The 22,331-nt window shown below is 41.3% G+C and overlaps 1 protein-coding gene across 3 annotated transcripts in view; it reads left to right on the top strand.

Annotated features, from left to right (window-relative positions):
• Positions 1 to 22,331, top strand: part of osbpl6 (oxysterol binding protein-like 6) — a 37,752-nt gene that overhangs the window by 9,035 nt on the left and 6,386 nt on the right. Inside the window, exons 3-16 of one of the 3 annotated variants that reach the window (XM_034128840.1) lie at positions 9,217 to 9,339; positions 9,760 to 9,813; positions 11,159 to 11,272; positions 11,356 to 11,529; positions 13,881 to 14,019; positions 14,469 to 14,572; positions 14,823 to 14,915; positions 16,281 to 16,449; positions 16,938 to 17,068; positions 19,114 to 19,221; positions 19,634 to 19,765; positions 20,616 to 20,703; positions 21,491 to 21,744; positions 22,097 to 22,234. In XM_034128840.1, coding sequence (XP_033984731.1) covers positions 9,217 to 9,339; positions 9,760 to 9,813; positions 11,159 to 11,272; positions 11,356 to 11,529; positions 13,881 to 14,019; positions 14,469 to 14,572; positions 14,823 to 14,915; positions 16,281 to 16,449; positions 16,938 to 17,068; positions 19,114 to 19,221; positions 19,634 to 19,765; positions 20,616 to 20,703; positions 21,491 to 21,744; positions 22,097 to 22,234 — 1,821 coding nt within the window. The remainder of the gene's footprint in view (positions 1 to 9,216; positions 9,340 to 9,759; positions 9,814 to 11,158; positions 11,273 to 11,355; positions 11,530 to 13,880; positions 14,020 to 14,468; positions 14,573 to 14,822; positions 14,916 to 16,280; positions 16,450 to 16,937; positions 17,069 to 19,113; positions 19,222 to 19,633; positions 19,766 to 20,615; positions 20,704 to 21,490; positions 21,745 to 22,096; positions 22,235 to 22,331) is intronic. The other 2 variants (XM_034128841.1, XM_034128842.1) reach the window with 2 other exon arrangements.

Here is a 22,331-nt window from a genome sequence, read left to right as displayed (position 1 = left end):
GATGAGGCCGACAGTTAACCCTTCTGTCCATTGTTGCTTTATTCCATATCTCTACCTGCATTGGATAACAAAGCCTTCATGGGTGAAAGGGTTCAGCATTTAATTTCCCAGACGCTCCGTAATCCTGGATGCTAAATCTGAGAGCAGGGTTATCTGCTGGCACTTCCTATTCTCTTTTGATGTGTTTAATGAAGTCAGGGACTGTCCAATGAGGCAGACAATGAGATAGCAGAGAAGTGTTTGTCAAGTAGTATCACATATTTAGCACACCTGCTTGATCAAGACCTCAAGATACTTGGTATTGTAGATATCAGCGGCATATTATGAATATCATTGGGAATTAGTTTTTTGATTGTTGCAGCTGTGTTGTGTTATGATGCAGCAGAGTTTGCTAAGTGATGCTGTGGTGATGGAGCTGTGGGAAATGCAGGTGTATCCTTCAAAATCATACAGTTACAAATATTCATTTGTTTGAATCTGCTGTCTCAGGGTTTCAGCTCACATAGTCTATTATTATGGCTTTCGATTGTATCACACTGACTTCAAGCAGTTGTCCCCTTTTTCATTGCTCAAATTTCCATTTTTCACATCCACGTTGCCCTTTAAGTTCATTCTTGACCTTAGCTGTCTTACAAAAAGGTCAATTTAGTAGCTGTTCTAAAGCTTTCAATCATATTACATCATTTCTGTGACAACCGAAGCCACTATAAAAGCCACTAAATTCACAATGTGGTGAGACTGAACCACTGTTCCCAAGATAAAGAATTAAGTACAAGTGACAAAAGTCATGTGAAAAAATGGCTGATTCATTTCAAGGATGTCTCCCAGTTGTGTATCTCTGTGTTTTACCTTAATAGTAGGGTTTTCTTGAATTTCTGTCATGTTAAGTGTGCTCTGTGCAGGGAGTTTTGAAAGATATTTTGTCCGTGTACTTGTAGAGAACTATGCAGTGCAGTATATCTTCCCCGGGAACATCCGGAGGAAGCACAGTAGACGCTGAGAAAAGACCTTAGCTAGCTTGGCTGGGTCTCAGTTTCTGAGGAAAAATGTGAGCAGGGCATTTTGTTCGGGGAAAGCCTTAATAAGATCCAGCCCAGATTTTCTAATCAATACATGTCACTTTCCCCTTTGCTGACGACTAAAGTTCACTCCAGAGACCCTCATGAGAGCAATTAGAGGCACCACCTGCAGTTAGCAGACACACACACACACACACACACACACACACACACACACACACACACACACACACACACACACACACACACACACACACACACACACACACACACACACACACACACACACACACACACACACACACACACACACACACACACACACTTACAGTTCTTGGACACAACACATTGATTCAGGATGTCATTACCTGTTAGGATGAGATCTTCTCGGCTTGGAGACAGTTGAAGGGAGAGTTGGGATTGTGGCTAATATTTAAGAAAGGTCCCTTTTCATTTTACAAGGGTGAGGAAATCAATCATTATCTGTTGCTCTAAGGTCAGATAGTTGCTGTTTTCATGGTAATGACGACACCGTGGTGTTATTGTAGATTGAATGATGGATGGACTTGTATTGACAACTGCATAAATCAGTGTCCTCCCTCCTGTAGAGACATCCTCCTTTATTTATTCTATGGCTAGGTTATCATAATGCCTGAAGGGCTGGTTTGACATGTATGCTAATATCATTTTCCTCAGCAGCACCACAGACCATTTCAAAAGCAGAGAGATGATAGATATAATATGATTATATTGGATTCAACCCTTTTATTTTAGAACCACATCAAGTCAGTATCAAAATCAGCCTTCTTCCACCTCAGAAACATATCCAGACTCCGGCCATCCCTCTCCGACTCTGTTGCAGAGAAGCTCATTCACTGTTTCATTACCTCCCGCCTGGACTATTGCAACGGACTCCTGTCCGGGGTTCCCAGCAAAACCCTGGACAGGCTCCAGTACATCCAGAACTCAGCTGCCAGGGTTCTCACACGCACCAAGCCCTGGCAGCACATCACCCCCACTCTCTTCAACCTCCACTGGCTCCCGGTCACGTCCCGCATCACCCTACAAACTCCTCCTCATCACCTACAAGTCCCTACATGCCCTCTCCCCTCAGTACCTCACGGATCTCCTCCACCCTTACATCCGGTCCCGCACCCTTCGATCCTCAGACTCCGGCCTGCTCTCCATTCCCCATTCACGCCTCCGCACCTTCGGGGACCGTGCCTTCAGTGTCGCTGCCCCCACCCTCTGGATCTCCCTCCCTGCTGAAATCCGTAACGCCACTTCTCTGAACATCTTCAAATCAACCCTGAAAACTCATCTGTTCAACAAAGCATTCCAACATTAACTCACTCATCCCCCCCCCCTGCAATGTAACACTTCCACTTCTGCCCCCTGTTTTATGTCTTGTATACGTCTTGTTATATGTTCATTGTTAAGCGTCCTTGGGTTAATGAAAGGCGCTATATAAATTAAAGTTATCATTATTATTATTATAAACTAAAATATGTATTATACATTTTTGAATATGAATATTTGATTACATAAACAATCTTAACCTCTTTTCTATATTGATTCAAATAGGGAGATGGTGGCTTATCGTCTGATATATGGTCACAAATAATTCCCAGATTGTGCATTTTGTACAGGACCAACATTTATTGATCTGTTTTAGAGAAATATATTTTAAATTGTAATATGAGTTCTTCTAGACAATTATGTGAAAATACAGATGTATCATTGTCTTCATATACTGCAAATATTGCATTGAATGGCCTTTTTTTATTCCCTTTTCTTGTTATTTTTGATTATGTTTGGCATAAACACATTCAACCCAAGGTCTAAATGCTAGTATGAGGACCTTGAGTGGAGATTTCTTTTCCATCTATTACTGTGTCAAATGTTATAAATGGTGTTTGAGCACATCACTGACTTCATCCAGAGTTCCCCTCCTCATCCTCAGTCATCCAACATGTTTTCAGCCTCAGTATCTCTCACATAAAGCATAAAACTGTGCTCATACGCAGTCTGTCTCTCAGGGTGTTAACTTCTCATCCACAGAGCAACCAACCTTCCTACTCTAAGCTTTACTGCTGTGCCAGACCAACACTGCAGTGAAATCCATCCTCACAAATACTCCTCTGTGGCTGCTGGAATATCATTGTCCTGTGATTGTGAAAGACAAGATGTGAACCTGTAACGGTTATTCTATCAGGGAGTACAGTGTAACACACTATATTCTCTCACAAGTACAACAAGAGACCACATACTGTAAATTGCGGTTTGAATGATTTATTATTTGGTTGGGACTCCCAACTTGGGAGCACAGTTACATAGAGATAAGTCTGCTTTTAACTTCAATAATACACACAGTGAAAATACTTAAAGGTCACCTATTATGCCAAATCCACTTGTCTTTTATACAGAAATATGTGTCCCCTCTGTGTAAAGAAATTCTGAAAGTTTCAGGAAACAATATTTATTTTTGTCCTGATCCATTTATATAAAAACCTGTCTGAAAATGAGCTGATCAGATTTTGGCCACTTTATGATGTCATAACGATGTTTTGTCTTGTGTAACCATTAGCCAATCACCAACCAAAGTAACCCCCCCCACCTTATCACCTGGATCTCCTCCTAGAGCACCATTGTGTTCTTTTTAACCAAATATCTCTCAGAGGGGCGTGGGGAGTGGCTCCTTATTTTCATCTAAAGTAACAGACGGAGAATCAGCACTTTTGAAACAGGGCTGAAACAGAGGGGTTTATGGGATGCTGCAATGCATGATCTGTTTGGTATTTTGAGCCAAACACTTCAGAGACATGTTTGTATATATCTGAGACCTATAATATATTGATGAAAAACAGTATAATAGGGGACCTTTAAGATGAGTGAGGGTCAACCTAAGCAATAAGAGAATATTAGGACCTACATCCCTTTAAACATTCACAGATTATACTCTCCACTACTTTTAGCTGCTATCCCTCACCCCACCCATCCACTATCCACCCTCATAGCCTATATACGTTTTATTTGATCAGGTAATCTAATTTAGGAGAGACTCTCTTCCAAGAGAGACCTGATACAGCAGAGGGAAAGAAAAACAAGCAGCACCAGACAGAAATGCAAATACCTGCAAGGAAATAGCCAGACATAAACAAAGTGCATACAGAAACAGACAATCACAGACGTCACTAAATAGATTTGAAGTGAATGGTTTAAAATGTAGCTGTCGGATGAGACATTCAAGTTTTAAATCATTTGTATTTATTTATATTTTAAAATTGTAAAGTAATAATGGAGGGAGATCTGTATTTGTTTATAATTGAACTAGAGTCAAACAGTCCTCCTGATATACTAAAGCAGACTCTGTCAGATTGAAGGAGTCAGCTTTATTTAAAGGGGACCTATCATGCAAAATGCACTTTTGTACGTCTTTTATACATGAATATGTGTCCCCGGTGTTCCAGGGAACTCACCAAGTGTCAGAAAACACAACCCTCTCTATTTTCCTCCATACCCAAATCTCTAAAAAAGGGGCTGCAACGGATCTGATAAAAACTGATCCAGATTTGAACACTGTCCTGACGTCAGGACAGTGGCGCTACGGCTATTGGGCCAACTCTCCACCTATCAGGGGAATGTGGGGTTGGGCCACGGCCGGCCATTGCCGCTCGAAAGCGCTGGAGACGCTGTAGTACATATGCCAGGCCTGTAAGTGGCGCTGTAGTCTGCCACAAAAGCAGCGAAGAAGACTTCCCGCCCATAGTTACCATGGTTACCCTTCTGTTTATTCTCCGCTGTGGCTTTTTTTCTCCCTCCCCGAGGCAAGCGTTTGCTCCCGCTGCTTTAATTCAATGCAATCCCTCCCCGTCGAGGCAAGCACTGTAATTCTCACCGGTTAGTCCACCAGCAGATGACAAACACCCACCTCTCCGCCTCTTCCAAGGAACGAGGGGACCGTGCGGCAGAGTTTCAGTTTCAGTTTGTTTCGCCGGTCAAGATGTCCGTTAAAGTTTAAATCTTCCGGACAAAATTAGAAAAGTGCCGGTCAAAGGTCTTCTTTGTTATTTATTGAGCTTTAAAACAAATGAATAACGACTCTATATAATAAAACACGGAGGACGGAGATCTCTTTTTCTCCCCCTCTTCTGACAGCCCAGCAGCTGATCAGAGCACGTCTCCCCTCTCCTGCAGGGGGGCGTGGTCAGCAGAATCAGACCCGTAGACAGCAAACAGCACATAGAGCGAAATGAGGCATGGCTAAAATGCATGATCTGTTTGGTATTTTGAAAACAGAAACGTATAAATATACCTTATGGCCCTACAATATATCATTTAAATATAGCATGATACTGTAGGTCCACTTTAACAAACATATAGTTAATAATAATGGCTGCTCGTGGTTGCTTTTTAGACAGCCATTGAAAGGTCGTCAAGGGTTCTTCAAAGAGTATGTGCTTAATGTTTTTGTCGCGGTTAGTTGTTGCTGAAACTGAAGATGCTGTTTCAGCCTTATATAAATAAAAACTGTAGATGAGTGAGTCTCGTCTGAGTCTCGTCTGAGTCTCGCCTGGGGAGGAAGCTAAGAACAGATGAAGTTACAATAGTTTTATACTTCTGTGATGTTGAAATCACAACTTAATTGTTTAGCTAACAAAGTTGCTTTTTTGCAATCAGGGCTACAACTAACGGTTGTTTTAAGCCATCAATACATCGACTGATTACTTTCTTGATTACTTAATACATCTTTTGCTCCATGACATGTCAGAAAACTGTGAGAAACAGTCTTTACACTTCTCCAGATTCCAATGTCTCTTGTTGTTTTGACCAACAGTAAGAGACCTAAAGTAAACATATCCCAACAAATCCTCACATTTAATAAACCTTTTTGTTAAAACTTAGTCACCAGAACATTAGTAGATTATCAAAATCGTTGCCTATATTCATTTTCTGCCAAATTGTTGCAGCTCTACTGGCAACACTGTGCATATCTTTAAAAAACAATAGGTTTTTTTCATAAGATCATGGAAAAACTTGTTATTTTGAGAAAAAAAGCGAGATATTTATTTTGCTAAGACAAGAAAAGAATATGGCGCTATGAACACCTAATTATCCCGAGATAATTTTGTTTTAAACTTGGCATCTCGAGTTAACAAGATGAAAGACTAAACATGAATCTGTTTCATTATTTTATCACTCTGTTATTAGATCATTATCTTTTATTGCCTTCTGAGGACACTAACATAAAGAAGTAAAAGAGAATTAGACTGAAATAACTTGGTGATTATGTTGAGTTCATGAAGTGCAGCTCTTCACACTATCAGCAGTCAGAAGCAGAATGAATAGTTTCTCTGCATGTAGATCCATATCTTTCAGAGAGTCAGTTGTATAAAAGGACCTAGACTTCATCAGAAGTGGGCTGTACTGATATTTATAGTCCTGATTTAGCCTAAGGTGTCCCCAAGGAGTGTTTGTCCTTTCTCCTGCAAAGGGAGACCTTAACTGTAATGCTGTGATTCATTGCAGCATTACAGAGTCCACTGTGCTACAAAGTCACTGCAGATGGCAGACACCACGAGACTCACACAGAATGATTCAGTTGATGATTGGGATCTAACATATTATTTTGCTATTCTCGCCCGCCTGGGTAAAATGAATAACATCAAATTCTACAATATTTTTGCGAAAAAAATGATATTGATATTGTAGGGTTGACAATTGGGGCTTTCACAAAATATTTTCTTTGTAAGATGTGGATATAATGACTAAGTTGGTAGGGGCAGATAATAGAAAAGTCTGGAAAGTTCAAAAAGTAAATCTAAGTGTTGTCATGCAGCCTTCAAAACCATGAAAGTCACAAATGCCAATTGCGATATCACAATAACCAAAATGTTCTACAACCTCATATCATGATATCTGTATAATATGGATATATTGTTCAGCCCTAGTTCTGGCAACTACTGTAACTCTGATATGAGTCTTTTTAAAGACTTGGAAAAGAAGAGAGAAAGGCAAAACAATCTGTTATCAAAGTTATCTAAATATCAAACAACAAGCTCATGGGGCTAACCTTCTGAAATGTTGACGTAGAAAGGCAGACAGCCTCTTACGGAGTCTGACACAACATCCTTCATTAAAGGGGAAAACTCACCATTCAGATTTAAATCATTCTGCAGCGAGATCAATGAACGGCGCGGAGTGCAGGAAATCACAGCTCAATTGAGTTCCTTTTTCAGGGTCAAATAACAAAAGCAAACCCTCCGACTGTAGCGGCAATTTCCATATAAACCGATAGTTGGCATATACTTTGTCATTTAACGGGAGCTTGACTGCTCTTCCTGAAGATTTTGTTGATTGATGTCGGTAATGGTTCGGCTCTTAAAGCGATGCCCGGGAAAGTGCATTGAATGGCAATGGTGGCAGCCATTCTTTATTTAGTGCAGTATTGATTTATCAATTTAGAGTAATTTGAAAGTCTGTTTGTAATGCCACCGGTAACACACAGGAAATGTGTCTGGAGGGTTTCTGTTAGATTGCTGCTTGTTATTGCCTCTTAGTGGGGGTGCTCGTCACGTGTTGGGCTGTTATGGTCTCAACACAGCAGCGTGGAAGCTGTAATCGCTTACATTATACAGTACAGTTGAGTCGTTCAACGGATAATGACCTTTTTGCTTTGGTCATAATGAGTGCGGCGCTACCGTTTATGATATGATTGCTTTGAATGGTGATGTACATTTTGCAAATGCAGTTGAGCTCCTTCACCTCCTCAGTAGCACAGCGACACTCAGAGCGGGAGGGGCCGTCCTTGCTGGAGAAACATGACCTCATTACCAAGCAGATATGTTCGCCCGGCCATTAGTTTAAACAAGCTGTTGTCTCCTTTTGTTAAATGTCCTGCGAGACAAGGTCGGGTGTCACCCAACGAGCTGTCTTGAAGATCGCAGCATCGCACCGAGCAGTGAAGAGCCACAGGGTTTCATCTGGTTTTCTGGAGATGCTTCTTTGTGTTAACTTGTGGGTTTTGCCTCAGAGGCTGATTCAAGTCTAAAATTAAATATCTGACCTACTTCACCAATATTACATTATGATGCATTCCAGTTCATTAATATCCTACTTAATCTGATGGATAACTGCCAGAAAATAGAGGACTACATGTCATGTCATATCAATGTTGACGCTTTCTGACCATATGGCAGTAAGACGATTAGTTTATTTTATACTCTTGATTCTACATCAATATCACGGTTGCTATCTGAAGTGTCACGTTGAACACAGCTATATTGAGTTACATGCCTTGCAATCATGCTTTGCGTAAAGCCACTGAAAAAAATCTGTTAGATTTAATATCAATCAAATAAGCAACAATAAAAATGAAAGTTTGAGGGGGAAGGAAATCAAAATTGTTATTTTTTAAGAGTTTACCACTCTACAATTGATTTAGTTTCCCTCATTGGACTGTCCTGTAATACTGTATGTGTTCCATACGTTTTTGTCAAAACTGAACACAATACAAAACATATGATATTAAACCAAGACCATTCAAAGAAGATTATTAGCAAATGAATACCAATGGAAAAAAAGAGATTTCTAGCTGATACAAAAACGTATTTATAGCAAATGAATATCATACAATATTATTTGTTATCGAAGATTGAAAAAACGAAATTGATAGTGAATGGATAACATAAAAGCTTGACAACCAATAAGTTGAATAATTGATAATGATGGGGCAGCCCTGTTAAAAAAGAAGTGGAAGAAAAGGGTACAGTAACAGTAATCCTGACAATTAATAAAATATCAAACTTTTACACAAAATAACTTCTAAAGACGCTGAATGGATCATGACGTGACGTGTGTTTCACCTGTCCCTGCCTGACTTTGCTGTCTCTCTGCTCCACAAACATCAATTTGATTTACAGACCCACCAGGAAGAGCCCAGTCAGGGGAAAGCTAATGGAGTGGAAATGCTGAGAGAGCAGGGGGAATCTGAAACGGGCAGTATTTTTTAGAATTTGTAGTTTAGTGGAAGAAGAATAAGTTTTAAGTGTATTCCTGTGATTTGCCTTTTTCACTCTGTGGGCCTGACAGGGGTATTTTTCCTTTTGTACCAGCAAGTGTATCTCCTCTTTTCTTATTCCAGAGGAGTGAGTGCATTATTTATAAAATGGTATTGTTCTTTTTTTTTTCTTTCTAGGAGGCAGACAGCTGGGAAATCATTGAGGGGCTGAAAATCGGCCAGAGCAACGTCCAGAGGCCCGATAAACACGAGGGGTTCATGTTAAAGAAGCGGAAATGGCCCCTGAAAGGCTGGCACAAGGTAAGATCCTCAGGCACAGCCAGACACAAAAGCTTTTGATGATGGACAAACACTTTCACACACAGGCGCTCCTTGAATGTTAAGCAGTTTGCTGTCTAGTAAGAAATAGGTTCCCCTTTTCATGCCCCTCGCTTCGTGCTCTGGGCCTCTTCCGCAAGCCTTGTTTCCTTTTGAAGTTTCAGAATCAGCGTAACTGTTGTTTTCGCAAAACACTTGAATAACAGTGGAAACCAGTCCCTGTCGTCAGCATATTTGTACTAACAACACCACAGAACACACAGAGCCTACAGCTAATCGTGATAAAATACATTTTAGATGACTTTATATTGAATCCACAACAACAAGTACGATGTGATCTATTTTCTATGTTTGCCCTTCCTGTTATTTAACACGTTGTTTTTGTGCTTATATTCTCTGCAGCGTTTTTTTGTTCTGGACAATGGTATCCTGAAGTACTCCAAGACCCCTATTGATGTAAGTAACCCTGACTATTACCCTCGGGCAGGGCAGCCTGGCCTGACATCAGCTCGGCAATGAGTCAGCAGAAACATCTGCAACACGGTCACGATGTTCACAGTGTTTTCAGAAAACCATGTCACTTTGCATGTAATGTACAATTTTACTGACAGAATGAAAATACAACACACAACTGAAGAAACCAAAGCATCACACAAACCGCTGTTTGACTTTATTTACAATGTTTTAGTGTTTAGAAACCCTTGGACCTTTTTCCTCCCCTTGTTTCCTGTCTACCTCTTAAAACTATCCAATAAAGGGGAAAACAGCAAAGAGAAAATCCTAAATCCATGTCCAAATGAAAGACACCCTTTTGTTCAACCAACAATATAACCCAACCATAACATATGATTTAAATATTATATATGTATAAGAGAGTGCTAAGCATTACGTCTTTACAGCTCGTTGGACAGAATCTGTGAATGATTGGCATTTCTACTTAATTATAACAGCAATTGTACTTAAATTTAAAGGTATTTCAAGTTATCCTACGTTTGAATTTACATTGTTTTTTTGTTTTAATTAAATTATAGTATATATATATATATGTCGAATGAGCCGAGACACTGCTCTTACATTAAGCCCTTAAAGGTGGGGTAGGTAATTTTGGAGAAACCAGCTCGAGTGCGCAAGAATTTGAAAATACACAGCCAGAGAAAATCTGCCACTTCCTTACAGAGCCCCTCCTCCAACACACACGAACGCGCACATGACCAATGAGGGCACGAGATAAGTTTGTGCACAGATGGAAGGCTGACAGGCAGGTAGGCCATCCAGTTATTTTAGCCGGGCCGGCTAAAATGATTGGTCGTGCTTTTTACAGTATTACGGCTTCCACAGATGACATTTTTTTTATGGATTTTTTGTCCAAGCACTTAAGATATTCATTGCTATCGGGATGTTAAGAGCATTCCATGGAATATAACAAAAAGTGTATCTCGAGCCGGTTTCTCAAACTTACCTACTCCACCTTTAATGACGACAATTTATTGATTATCAAAAATGTTGTCATCAAAGTTTCTGTTGATCAAATAATCAATTGAATCATTTAAGGTTTTTTTTTATAAGCCTTTTGAATTTTTTATTGAATTTATCTGAGGAGTCAAACATTGATAAAGTGAATACAAGTGATCTACAGCAGGGAGGATCTTTGAGTTTTCTTCATACTTATTAGTGTTGAGGTATTTGGTAATTGCTGGATATCCCTTTTGTACAAAACGTACTAATTATTTGACTAACTGTAAACCATGAGTAAACAGAAAAATAATATGTGTGTAAAAATGTGTGTCTTTGCCCGTTTTAGATCCAAAAAGGCAAGCTTCATGGCAGCATTGACGTCGGCCTCTCAGTCATGTCCATCAAGAAGAGAGCTCGACGCATCGACCTGGACACGGAGGAACACATCTATCACCTGAAGGTAACACTGAGTCAATACTGTCCTGTCAATAAAGATAAACAGGAGGTCATCCGAGCAGAGATTCAAGCTGTCTTTCTCTCCAGGTCAAATCTCAAGACATCTTTGATGCTTGGGTTTCCAAGTTGCGTCATCACCGGCTTTACCGACAGAACGAGATTGTGCGATCTCCCCGAGAGGCCACCATGCGGACGTTTCCTCCCCCACCCGCTGCCATGGAGTCCCCCCAACCGGCCTCCAGTGTGGTACGCGATGCAAAGGTGAGATCTCACAACTATTAACTGTAGGATTATTTCCTCAACTAATCAATAAATCATCTGGTCCAAAAATGTGAGTAGGACTTCTCGAAAGAATCTGGCACAAACTAGGCATGGGAACGATTAATCGAATATTCAAAATTATTCAGGTATTCGAATATGAGAATATGAGTTTTGAATATTTTTATTGTAATCTTTTTTGGGAGGGGTGCCTTAGTTGATTACATATAATCAAATGGAATAATTCAATGTAAACGACAGTGCCATAGCTAAGTGTGTTAGGTCTAAAGGTGTGTTTTTCTCCGCTCACCGGTCCCTCACAGCGGGCAGAGCTGCAGGTGCTGATCTCTCTCTCTCGCGTCCGGTTATACTTCACTCGCGTTCATGTCCAAATCCATCAGATCTAGCTAGTTCTAGCTAACGATATGGCTGCTGCCCCTCCCTACACGCAGATCACACAGACTCAAACCTCATCTTATGCCCAAATTCCAGCTGAGAGGGTCTTCTCTACAGCTGGCCTGATTGTGAATCGCCTCCGCACCCGCCTCTCCCCTGAGTAGACATGCTCATATTCTTAAACAAGAATGAGTATTGAATAGCTGCATTCTGTGCATAGGCCCTGTTATAGGTTGTTGATCTCTGTTGTGATAGGGTTACGTTGTTCGTGTATGATCCCTCTTTCATTTAAAGACCAAGTTATGTTTTAAGCATGAAAGCTGTAGGCCTATAGCTGTCAACTGTTCAAACTGTGATCACCAGTGATCTTTTTTATTTTGTAAAAATTGTTCCCACATTTTTTTTTTTTATAGGATATGTACATTTTGGTTAATCGGTTAACCGTTTTTTTGGGGGTCGAATATTCGAATATACATTTGCTTTCAAATTCCCATCCCTAGCACAAACATAGATTTGGACTCAAGTTGTTGGCCTTTATCCAGGATAGCTGTGATAATTATGACAATTTCATACAAATAGGTTAAGTGAGTGATTGTATTTGGAGCCGACATGGATGAAAACTGCATCCGATTGGCGAGGCACACAATCAGCAAAGTTGTAATTCTAGTTCATACTCCTCCTGAGTATCGAGCTTAAAAGCAGTTTCTCTGAGCTCTGAGCAAAGTGCAATTACTTATTCAAAAGGTATGTCATGGGGAAGGAGAGACTGCCTAGTTCTGTTTTATTTTAAACTGTGATAGTGAACCAAAATACCAGAAGAGAGGAAGTTCAACTCACTGAACATTCACAGTAGTGACAGGAAGACATAACAGTCAGACAAGACTGTGTTGTCAATGTTGTCCTTTCAATGACCCCAATTTAACATGTCTACATTTAGGTTTTATACAAAACGTGCAATTTCTTTGGTTTAAATGTCACTGTTTTACATAAATGATCTCAACACATGTTCCACATTGTTGCCACAACAAGGACCCTGCTAGACTAAGGGCTGGGGATGTGTAGACTGATATCTGCCTAATGCAGTAACCTTGATTGGAAAGGTAATTCTACACTCTTCATTAGGATAATGAACCTGGTTGTTGTATCCAGACTCCACTTAGTGTAAACCCCTAGTCTTTGCTGGCATGTCTGAACGTGAGGTAAATGTGAGGATGCCGCCAGAGCAGGATCTCCTGGGAGTGTATCTCGGTGCGGCCATTAGAGGTGATCAGTAGGATCTGGATTCAGAGCAGCTGGCTGCAGCCTGATGAGGTCTCCCTGAAGAAAAGCTTAAATAAGAGACTCCAATCCTAGAGTCAGAATTAGTTCTTGGAGGGAGGACTATCAAGATCTCTTGCAAATAAAAAGAAATCCTTATAAAAGAAGCTTTCAACATGCTCTTAATAGATGATAATACAGCCCATTATATCTGTCATTATGTTCTTCTTAACCCTGCTGTATGACAAAGGGTTTATCATTTTCTAGCTAGGCACATTTGCACAGTTATCTACTGCATCTGCTGCAGGTACAGTAGGTGAAGTGAGTAGGTCAACAGCACAGATCGTTCATATAGGATGGTAAAAGAGATCCATTTTAATAGCAGTGATGTACCCTGAAATTGAGTCACTTGAAAGAAAATTCAATTACTAGAAGTGTGCTTAATATGCTGCTGCTAGATTCTCTCATGTGATGATTTGTTCTAAATCCGACCATACAAGGAATTTAAATCCATCATTTTGACGGATAATTTTCCCTATTTCTCCCGCATCTTATTCAGAGATTTTCTAACTCAAGAATCCAGAACATTCCTTTTTCCACATTGTCAGAGCCTATAAGTAACTAACGTATGATTAAAACCACTCCTAACCAGTTCGTAGGTGTGCAGTGATCTGAGTGTCTGTCCCCATGTCGCCTCTCAGCAGGCCAAGCCGAGCAGCTTGCCGTGGCAGCCGGTTGCCCCGAGCAGCAACAGCAGCCTGCCGGCCTCCTACAGCAACGGCCAGAGCAAGGTGGTTGCTTGGCTGCAGGAGTCAGAGGAGATGGACAAGTGCTCAGAGGGTGGGTGTCATCTTCTTCCTCATGCTGGGATCAACTGTACATTCAAAACATGCCTTTTGGATTCTATTTTGACACTTAATCCATTATTAATTATTGTTTTATTTTCATTTTTTCAATTTGTTTTAGTGTCTCACTTCTGTCACTTTAAATGTATTTATTTTAAGATGTAGAATTGATTCTGTTTGATTAATGAATTATATAGAAATGCTAAATGAGGGTTGGGGTTATGGAAGAAACATTGTACATTGTGTCTATTATGTAATTGGAATGTATTGAATTTTTGTATTGACTTTAAATAACAATAAAGAAGACTTGCCACAAAAGATATAACATTCCTCAGGCCTTATGGTAGACTCTTCTCTGAACCATAAGAAAAGGATTCATGACCATTTCATGACACATAACACTGTGTTTGTACATGTGTGTGTGGGTGTGAATTTTATTTTCAGAGCTCTCGCGATGCCAGTCCAACCTGACCGAACTGAGCCGGCTCCTGCAGAGTTTGGAGATTCTTCAAAGGACACAGTCAGCACCCAACTTCACAGAAATGCAGGTAAAAAAAAAAAACACAAATACATAAAGAGACATGCATGCACACATGCAAAATCAGGGGAACACTTTTAGTATAGTAGTGCACACATTCCATCTACCTCAGTGTTTTGTTTTGCAACTCATCTGTGGGAATGCAGTCTTGATTTTGCCATTTCACTGCAATCAATTTGTGTGTGGGCTTGTGTTTTATTTGTGACTTGTTTGTCCTATTAACCACATTTTGCATATTTTGATCCACGTGTGCCGCAAAGACCAATTGTGTAGAATTGTCAAAGAAAGAAAAGCGCTTGAACAGAAGATGGAGAACAAAAAGTGTCGGCAAAGATGCAAAATTCCAGCTTCAGGTACCTCTCAGATTTACAGTTCTGCCTCATAAGACACACACACACACACACACACACACATACACACACACACACACACACACACACACACACACACACACACACACACACACACACACACACACACACACACACACACACACAGACACACGCAGTCACTTTTGGGGTTAGGGTTAGGTAAGGGTTATGTAACTGTCAGGGATTTAATTCCTTCAGGTACCTCTCAGATTTACAGTTCTGCCTCATAAGACACACACACACACACACACACACACACACACACACACACACACACACACACACACACACACACACACACACACAGACACACACACCCACAGACACACACACACACACACACACACACACACACACACACACACACATGCACACACACACACACACACACACACACACACACACACACACACACACACACACACACACACACACACACACACACACACACACACACACACACGCAGTCACTTTTGGGGTTAGGTAAGGGTTATGTAACTGTCAGGGATTTAATTGCTGTATGAGCCATGTATGTCCAGTTGAAGTGTTATTGGGAAAGAGTCAAATGTAAAATGTACTCCCACTCTTTTTCCTGCTCTTTTTACCATTTTCGAGAGGGGAGGCTGTTGCATCACACCTACACAATCCAGCATTTTCAGCCTATTTTTCTTAATCTTTTTTTGTTCTTTAATCAGTCCACACAGCAACAGGCTCTCATTATTGTGGTGCGTCGTGGCCTGAGTAATGATTTTTCCATCTCTGCAAATTGTGCTTTTTTCTGCCTAATATATTAATCTATGCTTCACAAAAAGACTAAATGTTCTTTTATACACTGTTGCTTTTTTATTTAATCAACCAATTATAAAATAGATTGTCCTTTCATGAACAGATTTGCCCTCACAGAATTCAAAAGCTTCTCAATAATCTATAGATTTCTAGATAGTTCTAGATTTAGCAGGTCAAAGACATCTGGATATAAAAAACAAAGGAATGCAGCTTCTGTCCCATCTTTAGTTTCGAACAGCGCGTCCATCTTCTTTTTGATTTATTCGTTTTTGATATCTAATGACCTTCATGACCCGGATTCTTTATACAGTAGTGCAGTAGTTACAGAATTATGAGGAAGCAGGACATTTATTTTTGGTATTTTCCTGCATGTTTAGGACCGTTATGAGAAAAGCCTGACAATCCTCTGTCTTGACATGCAGATACTTGGACAGAATAATTAGTAACATTTGACTGTGCCTTATAGGACCAGGGTCCTTGCTCTTCCCAGATCTGTCAGACACACAACACATTACTGTGCCTCTCAGCTGATTGACAGCCGTCCTCTGTGCCTGTTTCCAGGTCCCTCTGTCTGCCAGTATGTCCCCCGTCCGCCTCCACTCCTCCAACCCCAACCTGTGTGCCGAGCTGGTGGACTTTCAAGCCCCTGCCTCCCGACTGACGGACAGCGTAGAGTCTGCCAGTGACTACATCAAACTTCAGGAGGAATTCTGCACCATCGCCCAGAAAGGTAGACAGGCAGCGTTATCAGTGAGAAATGTCCCGGTGGTTTCTTTTCATATGTAAATCTTAAGGCATTTTTCTCTTTTCTAACAACCTGAGTCAAATGTTCATACAGTACAGTAGTTTTGGCTTTGCTTCTCTTATAAAAATAATTGCTTCTGTGACAATCACACAAGTTTTAAATTAAGTCCCAGGTCGTTTTACTGCTTGAAGTTAATTATTTTTGAACAATACTAACACAATGCGTTATTGAGTAAATTAAATATAGTTATGCTTATTATAAAAGTATGTTTTATTTATAAAGCAAGATCATCACTTATGTTAAGACACTTTACAGATTAATTTAAATAACTTAGAAAACTCTTACACAACACAGAAGCTACGTGGCACAGGATTTTTGTAATCAAACATTTTAATTGTTTCAGAACTCTCTGCAAAAAGTGTCATTCATGCGGGGATTGTGAACAAATCTTCCTTTCATCCCTCTCTCTGCAGTCCACTCGCTGCTGAAGTCCGCCTTCAACACGGTGGCCATCGAGAAAGAAAAGATCAAACAGATTCTGTCTGACCAGGAGCAGACGGACCAGTCGGCCCAGATCAACTCTCTCAGGAAGTCTCTGTCACAGGTAATGAGCCGCCCACTACCATTACCCATAATGCCTCTGTCCCTCCACTATTAATTAAGGGTAGTTCAACTGAGCTGTTTGTAAGAAACACTTCCCCTTCCTAATGCTAAGTATGATGCTGTTTTAACTTGTAATTACCCAGAGTGATCAGGACATCACGGGGAAATTACTGCAGTGATTTGAGCGATGTGTCTTGGGTGTGTTTACTCAAACCCTTTGTAGTTGTCATGTTGTTAGACACGCTCACGATGACAGGCTGTCAGATGAAACACTCAAACTACAGATCATTCCAAGCAGTCACTGTAATCACAATTGAGAAAGATGATGGGTGGAGAGGAGAGAGCAGGCAAGTGAAAGTTCAATCATCTCTCCCGTATTAATTGGTGAGAGAAAAATGTGCTGTGCGCTTCATTAACTCGGCTCCTTAGGGCTGTCTCTCTACCCCAGTCATTTAATTGGACTTCCTCTGCTAACAGTCAACATCATTTTTAGACAAATGTTTCTGCTGCTTTATCCCACTTTGTTCCTAATTGGATGCTAGTGTCACAATGTTGTTTTAGGCTGAGGGTCAGGTCTTTAAGGCAAAGCTCTGTAGGAAGCTGATAATCAGGATTCATGGTTGTTTCAGTTGCTGATGCTTAATACACATTTACTGAAAGTGTGCATGTAAAATCACATCACTACTTGTTTATAAAAGGTCTGGTATTTGATGATGAACCCACCGCCTGATTCTACGTTTTCCCTCAGCTCCACTGAGCTTTATAGCATGCTCTTTTTTGGGGGTTTTAAGTTGTGCAACTGTTTTGGTTTTGGTTTGCTCTCTCTGCTCTTATTAGTGCTAAGCTTTGTGGATGCAGTGGGCAGCTGTTTTCAGTGAAAAACACCTCTCATAAATCCACAGTACACTACCTGCTCAGCACCAAGAGAGCAGAAAAGGTTATCAGCTGGCTGGTGAAACGTGGAGTGAAGTGTTTAGCCACTAATGAGCCAGATTTCTTCGCAGTAAAAATGTAAGACTAAAAGCTACATTCAAAGTGCATATTTATTCCTGTTTTAGTGCCTTTCAGCTTGGTTTTGGTCAGCAGTGGTCAGGTATATTCAGAAAACAAAACTCTGATGAACCCACTGTGCTCTACCTGACCAAAACAACGAGCAATGGGAGCAGCTGGCTGATGGACATAGTGAAGCATTGAGCAACTAAACAGTTACCTTCAGGAATTGGTGAAAACTAAAAGAGAGCTTACTATAGACTGAATATTAGAGTTTAATTCATCAGGTGGACAGAAACACAACTCCAAATAAATTATAATGTTGCTCCCAATCTGACGGATGTGTAAATAGGCATCTGTTCTCCCTTTGACAGTTAATGCAGTTTAAAAGAAGTCAAGTCCATCTTAAAACAAAATGACATGTCCATATGCATGTCGCGAAACTTATCTGTTGTTGTGATCATTCCTCCTGCCCAAATCAACCGTAAAGAGACTCTCCAAAATATGGCAGACAATAAAAGCGGTCTTGAGTTAGTCGTAGGAGTGGTATCTTCATCCAACCAAGAACACACTGTCCATGGACTCACAAAGAGATCCTTTCATACTGGAATGACTGTAACTTTGGGAGATACTCATTTGGCTAACCCTTCTGACAGGTGACCTGTAAGGACTGGGGCTTCTGACCCCATGTTTTTACAGTGAAGTTCATTTAGTAAAGGGGTCTCACCACAGCCTGAATGGAGAGGAGGAATTGCAGCAACAAACATGTGGGATTATTTTTTCTTATAAGCAGGGAATGAAATTAGTACGTGCACCCTGCCAAATACAGGGTAAATATTCCACATTTCTAATGTACGATAACACTAATTCAGTGTTCTATGCGTTCCACATAAATATCAGAAATGGCAGATACAAAAAGAAAACATAATTTCAGACCCTGATTATAAACCTTTCAAATGATCTACATCCAGTGCATCAACGACTAAATCTTCCCTCAAACCCCTGCCCAACAAAAACAGATAAACGACAAAGTAAACCACACTTTTTATTGTTCAGGCCCTGTCCCAAAACGCAGAACTTCGAACCCGACTCAACCGCATCCACTCTGAGTCTGTCCTGACTGAACAAGTTGTCAGTGTGGACATCATCTCCACGCCTGACGAGGTAGGTCGCTGTGGTCAGTGTGTCACTGACGGAGCTCATTTCTGACTCTTACACTGATGAAGCAACACGGCTACGAGGGCTGACCCGGGTAGCTGTAGTGTTTGCATCATGCATTTGTCAGTTGCATTATTGATCTCGGTCTCTAAAGATAGATGTTTTTTCCGGTTCACCCGGGCAGGTAAGCTTAAAGGATCATTATTTAATGCAGAGCCTGACATCAAGGTTAATGGAAAAAATGACTAATTAGGATGGGAGCTTGCCCTCTGGGAAGGATACACATGCTGCAAAATGAACCCTGTGTTGTCTTCTTATGGTGTTTATCCAGGTCTGTTTCGGTTCTTAAACGTGTCATCATTATGCAGCAAGGGGCAGTGAACATCATGTGTGTTCGCAATGTGTGTTTTTCCTGCAGGCTGGAGAACAGATTGGGATCCCTCTGACTCAGCAGGCCTCTAATGAGAGTCGACTCTCCATGTCGGAGTCTGTCTCCGAATTCTTTGATGCCCAGGAAGTGCTTCTGTCAGCCAGCTCGTCAGAGAATGAGGTAAAACGGAGGACAGCTGCGTGATAAAGAAAAGATGTCAGTGTGGTCCATGAGGAGGGGGGGGGGGGGGGGGGGGGTGGGGGGGTTGTGGAGGAAGGAAGGCGTTACACTCGCCCTGCTGCTGGGGAGATAAAACGTCACTGTGATGGAGCTGGAGTTAGTCAGCAAATAATGAGAGCAGCATGAAAAGCAGAGATAGCATTTAATAGAAACTCAAACAAATGGGAGGACTTCTTTTCAATTTGCCTCAAGCCTTCATCCCTCAGTTGAGTCTCAGCATCATAACACGCCTCTTCGGTCTATTCCTCTTGATTTGTAGCGACTTGCTTTTTTCACCATCACTTGAAACTCACTGCCTTCTCCCCTTCTAACACCCAGCTCCCAATAAAAGTGGTCTCTGAAGAGCCATTAAGCATTGTAGCTCCCCAGGCATGCATTGAGCCTTGTTGAAGGATTACTCAACAAGGAAATTCATCAACTCCCCCCCACCCCTCCCCCCATTCTCCATCCAGCAGCAGCACATTAGACCTGTGTTTCACTGTTGGTTAAACCACCACCAGCAGATAGAGGCTGCTACAACTAGTTGCTTCAATATGTTCCACTTTTGGCGGCGTCACTGGCCTCATTGTGTTTCGCTATAAAAAATATGAAAATGCTGCAGTGTCTCATCTTATGATTACTGCAGCGGGACAGATAGCCGACGACTGCTGCATTTTGTTAGCCACTGGCAAGCCGCAGTAACTGTGTATGTGTGTGTGTGTGGGGCTACGGCCGTCTGCTGTTGTGATCAGAGTTGGTGTTGTACTCCGCTGCACTGACTCACTCTGCTTTGTACCTGTTCCGCTCGCAGGGCTCAGACGATGAGTCATATGTCAGCGATGTGAGCGATAACATTTCCGAGGACAACGCCAGTGTGACCGATAACGTCTCCAGACAAAGTAAGTCCAATCCCGACCTGCGACATGATTGGCCCTTCAAAAAGCATCCATGTGCTCCCTATTAGCACGTATGACCATTACTAACAGACGCAGACACTTCTGGCAAGATCATCTATCAGCGTGGCCGAGGCAGTTGACTTTGCAGGGTTGCTCTGTGCCAAGGGCTCCTCTTTGTAAGCTATCTGTGTGAGAGGGATGGCATCGCTCTCCTCCATCTTTGTCACATAACACACAGTAAAATATACTACCTCATGATGATGAAAATGATGAGGTTGGGAAAATATCTGGGTGTGGTAATATTATTTCAGGGTGATTTAAAGGCATGGTTGGGATGCTTTAAGTGGGGTTTTACGAGGAACTCATCCATAATCAGTTTTTTTTTATAAAATCAGCATTTCAGTTCAACCGTATGCTGATATATGAATATTTTCACTGCTTTATCCTGCAGTCAGACAGCTCTTTCCGACGGGTAAATGAAGCCGTAATCGATGCTCTCTTTAAAGCCACTAGACTCCAATAACATGAGCAGTAATTCAACCTGCTGGTCTACCCCTGCAGTGTTAATCAGTTTGTTTGTGTTGTTGTGTGAGTTTGGTTTGATAGGAATGGTTTGGATTCACAACAGTCACACAACAGTAACAAAAAGAATCCCTCCAATATCACAGATTTTCAATGACAACATAAAACAATATATTCTGTGCAGCCCTGGAGCAGAGACTGTCATAGATAATGATGTGCAATGAGTATATTGCTAAACAGGTCGTTTTTCTCTTCTTCCTCTTCCCAGTGGCCAATGGAGACTTTGCTGGCAGTGCCTTCCGTAACGGGCGGCGCAGCTGCCTGCCATCGCCGTGCCCCGACACCAGCAACATCAACCTCTGGAACATCTTGAGAAACAACATCGGCAAAGACTTGTCCAAAGTGTCCATGCCGGTGGAGCTCAACGAGCCGCTCAACACCCTGCAGCGCATGTGTGAGGAGCTGGAGTACAGCGAGCTGCTGGACAAAGCTGCTGAGACCGAGGACCCCTTTGAACGCATGGTAATGAAGGAAGTGAAATGAGAAAAACATGATGGTTGCTCATTGCTATTCACAATGCAGTTTTCTGTGGATGTAAACTCCTACAGTATCTTTTGTGTCTAGTCTGTATTTGTTCATCTACTGTAAAAGATCGACATCACACCCAATAGAAAAAGTCCCAGGCAGAGTCACGACTGTCGCTACGCTTCGATGCAGCTGTCGACCTTGGATCCTCTTATTTGTATCGCTCCTCTGTCCTTTTGATAGCGCCCAATGCATGCTAATGTTGGGATTATTCCTGACAAAGCCTTTAAAAATGAAGCAAGTAATCCCTTCCTGTTTATAATGGCTGTGTGGTTTTGACTCTCGGCAGGTTCTCGTTGCTGCTTTTGCCGTCTCCGGCTACTCATCCACCTACTACAGAGCAGGAAGTAAGCCATTCAACCCGCTGCTCGGGGAGAGTTATGAATGTATTCGGGAAGACAAGGGCTTCTGCTTTTTCTCCGAACAGGTATGATATCAACCAAAAAGGTCCCGAAACATTTTTTAAATTATTGAGTAATTTACAAAATAAGCAGAAAGTGAAGGAAAATCTTGACATCTCTGAA

This window comes from Trematomus bernacchii, unplaced genomic scaffold (genome assembly GCF_902827165.1).
Source record: "Trematomus bernacchii unplaced genomic scaffold, fTreBer1.1, whole genome shotgun sequence".
Lineage (NCBI taxonomy): Eukaryota > Metazoa > Chordata > Actinopteri > Perciformes > Nototheniidae > Trematomus > Trematomus bernacchii.
This window is presented reverse-complemented; position numbering and strand designations above follow the sequence as displayed.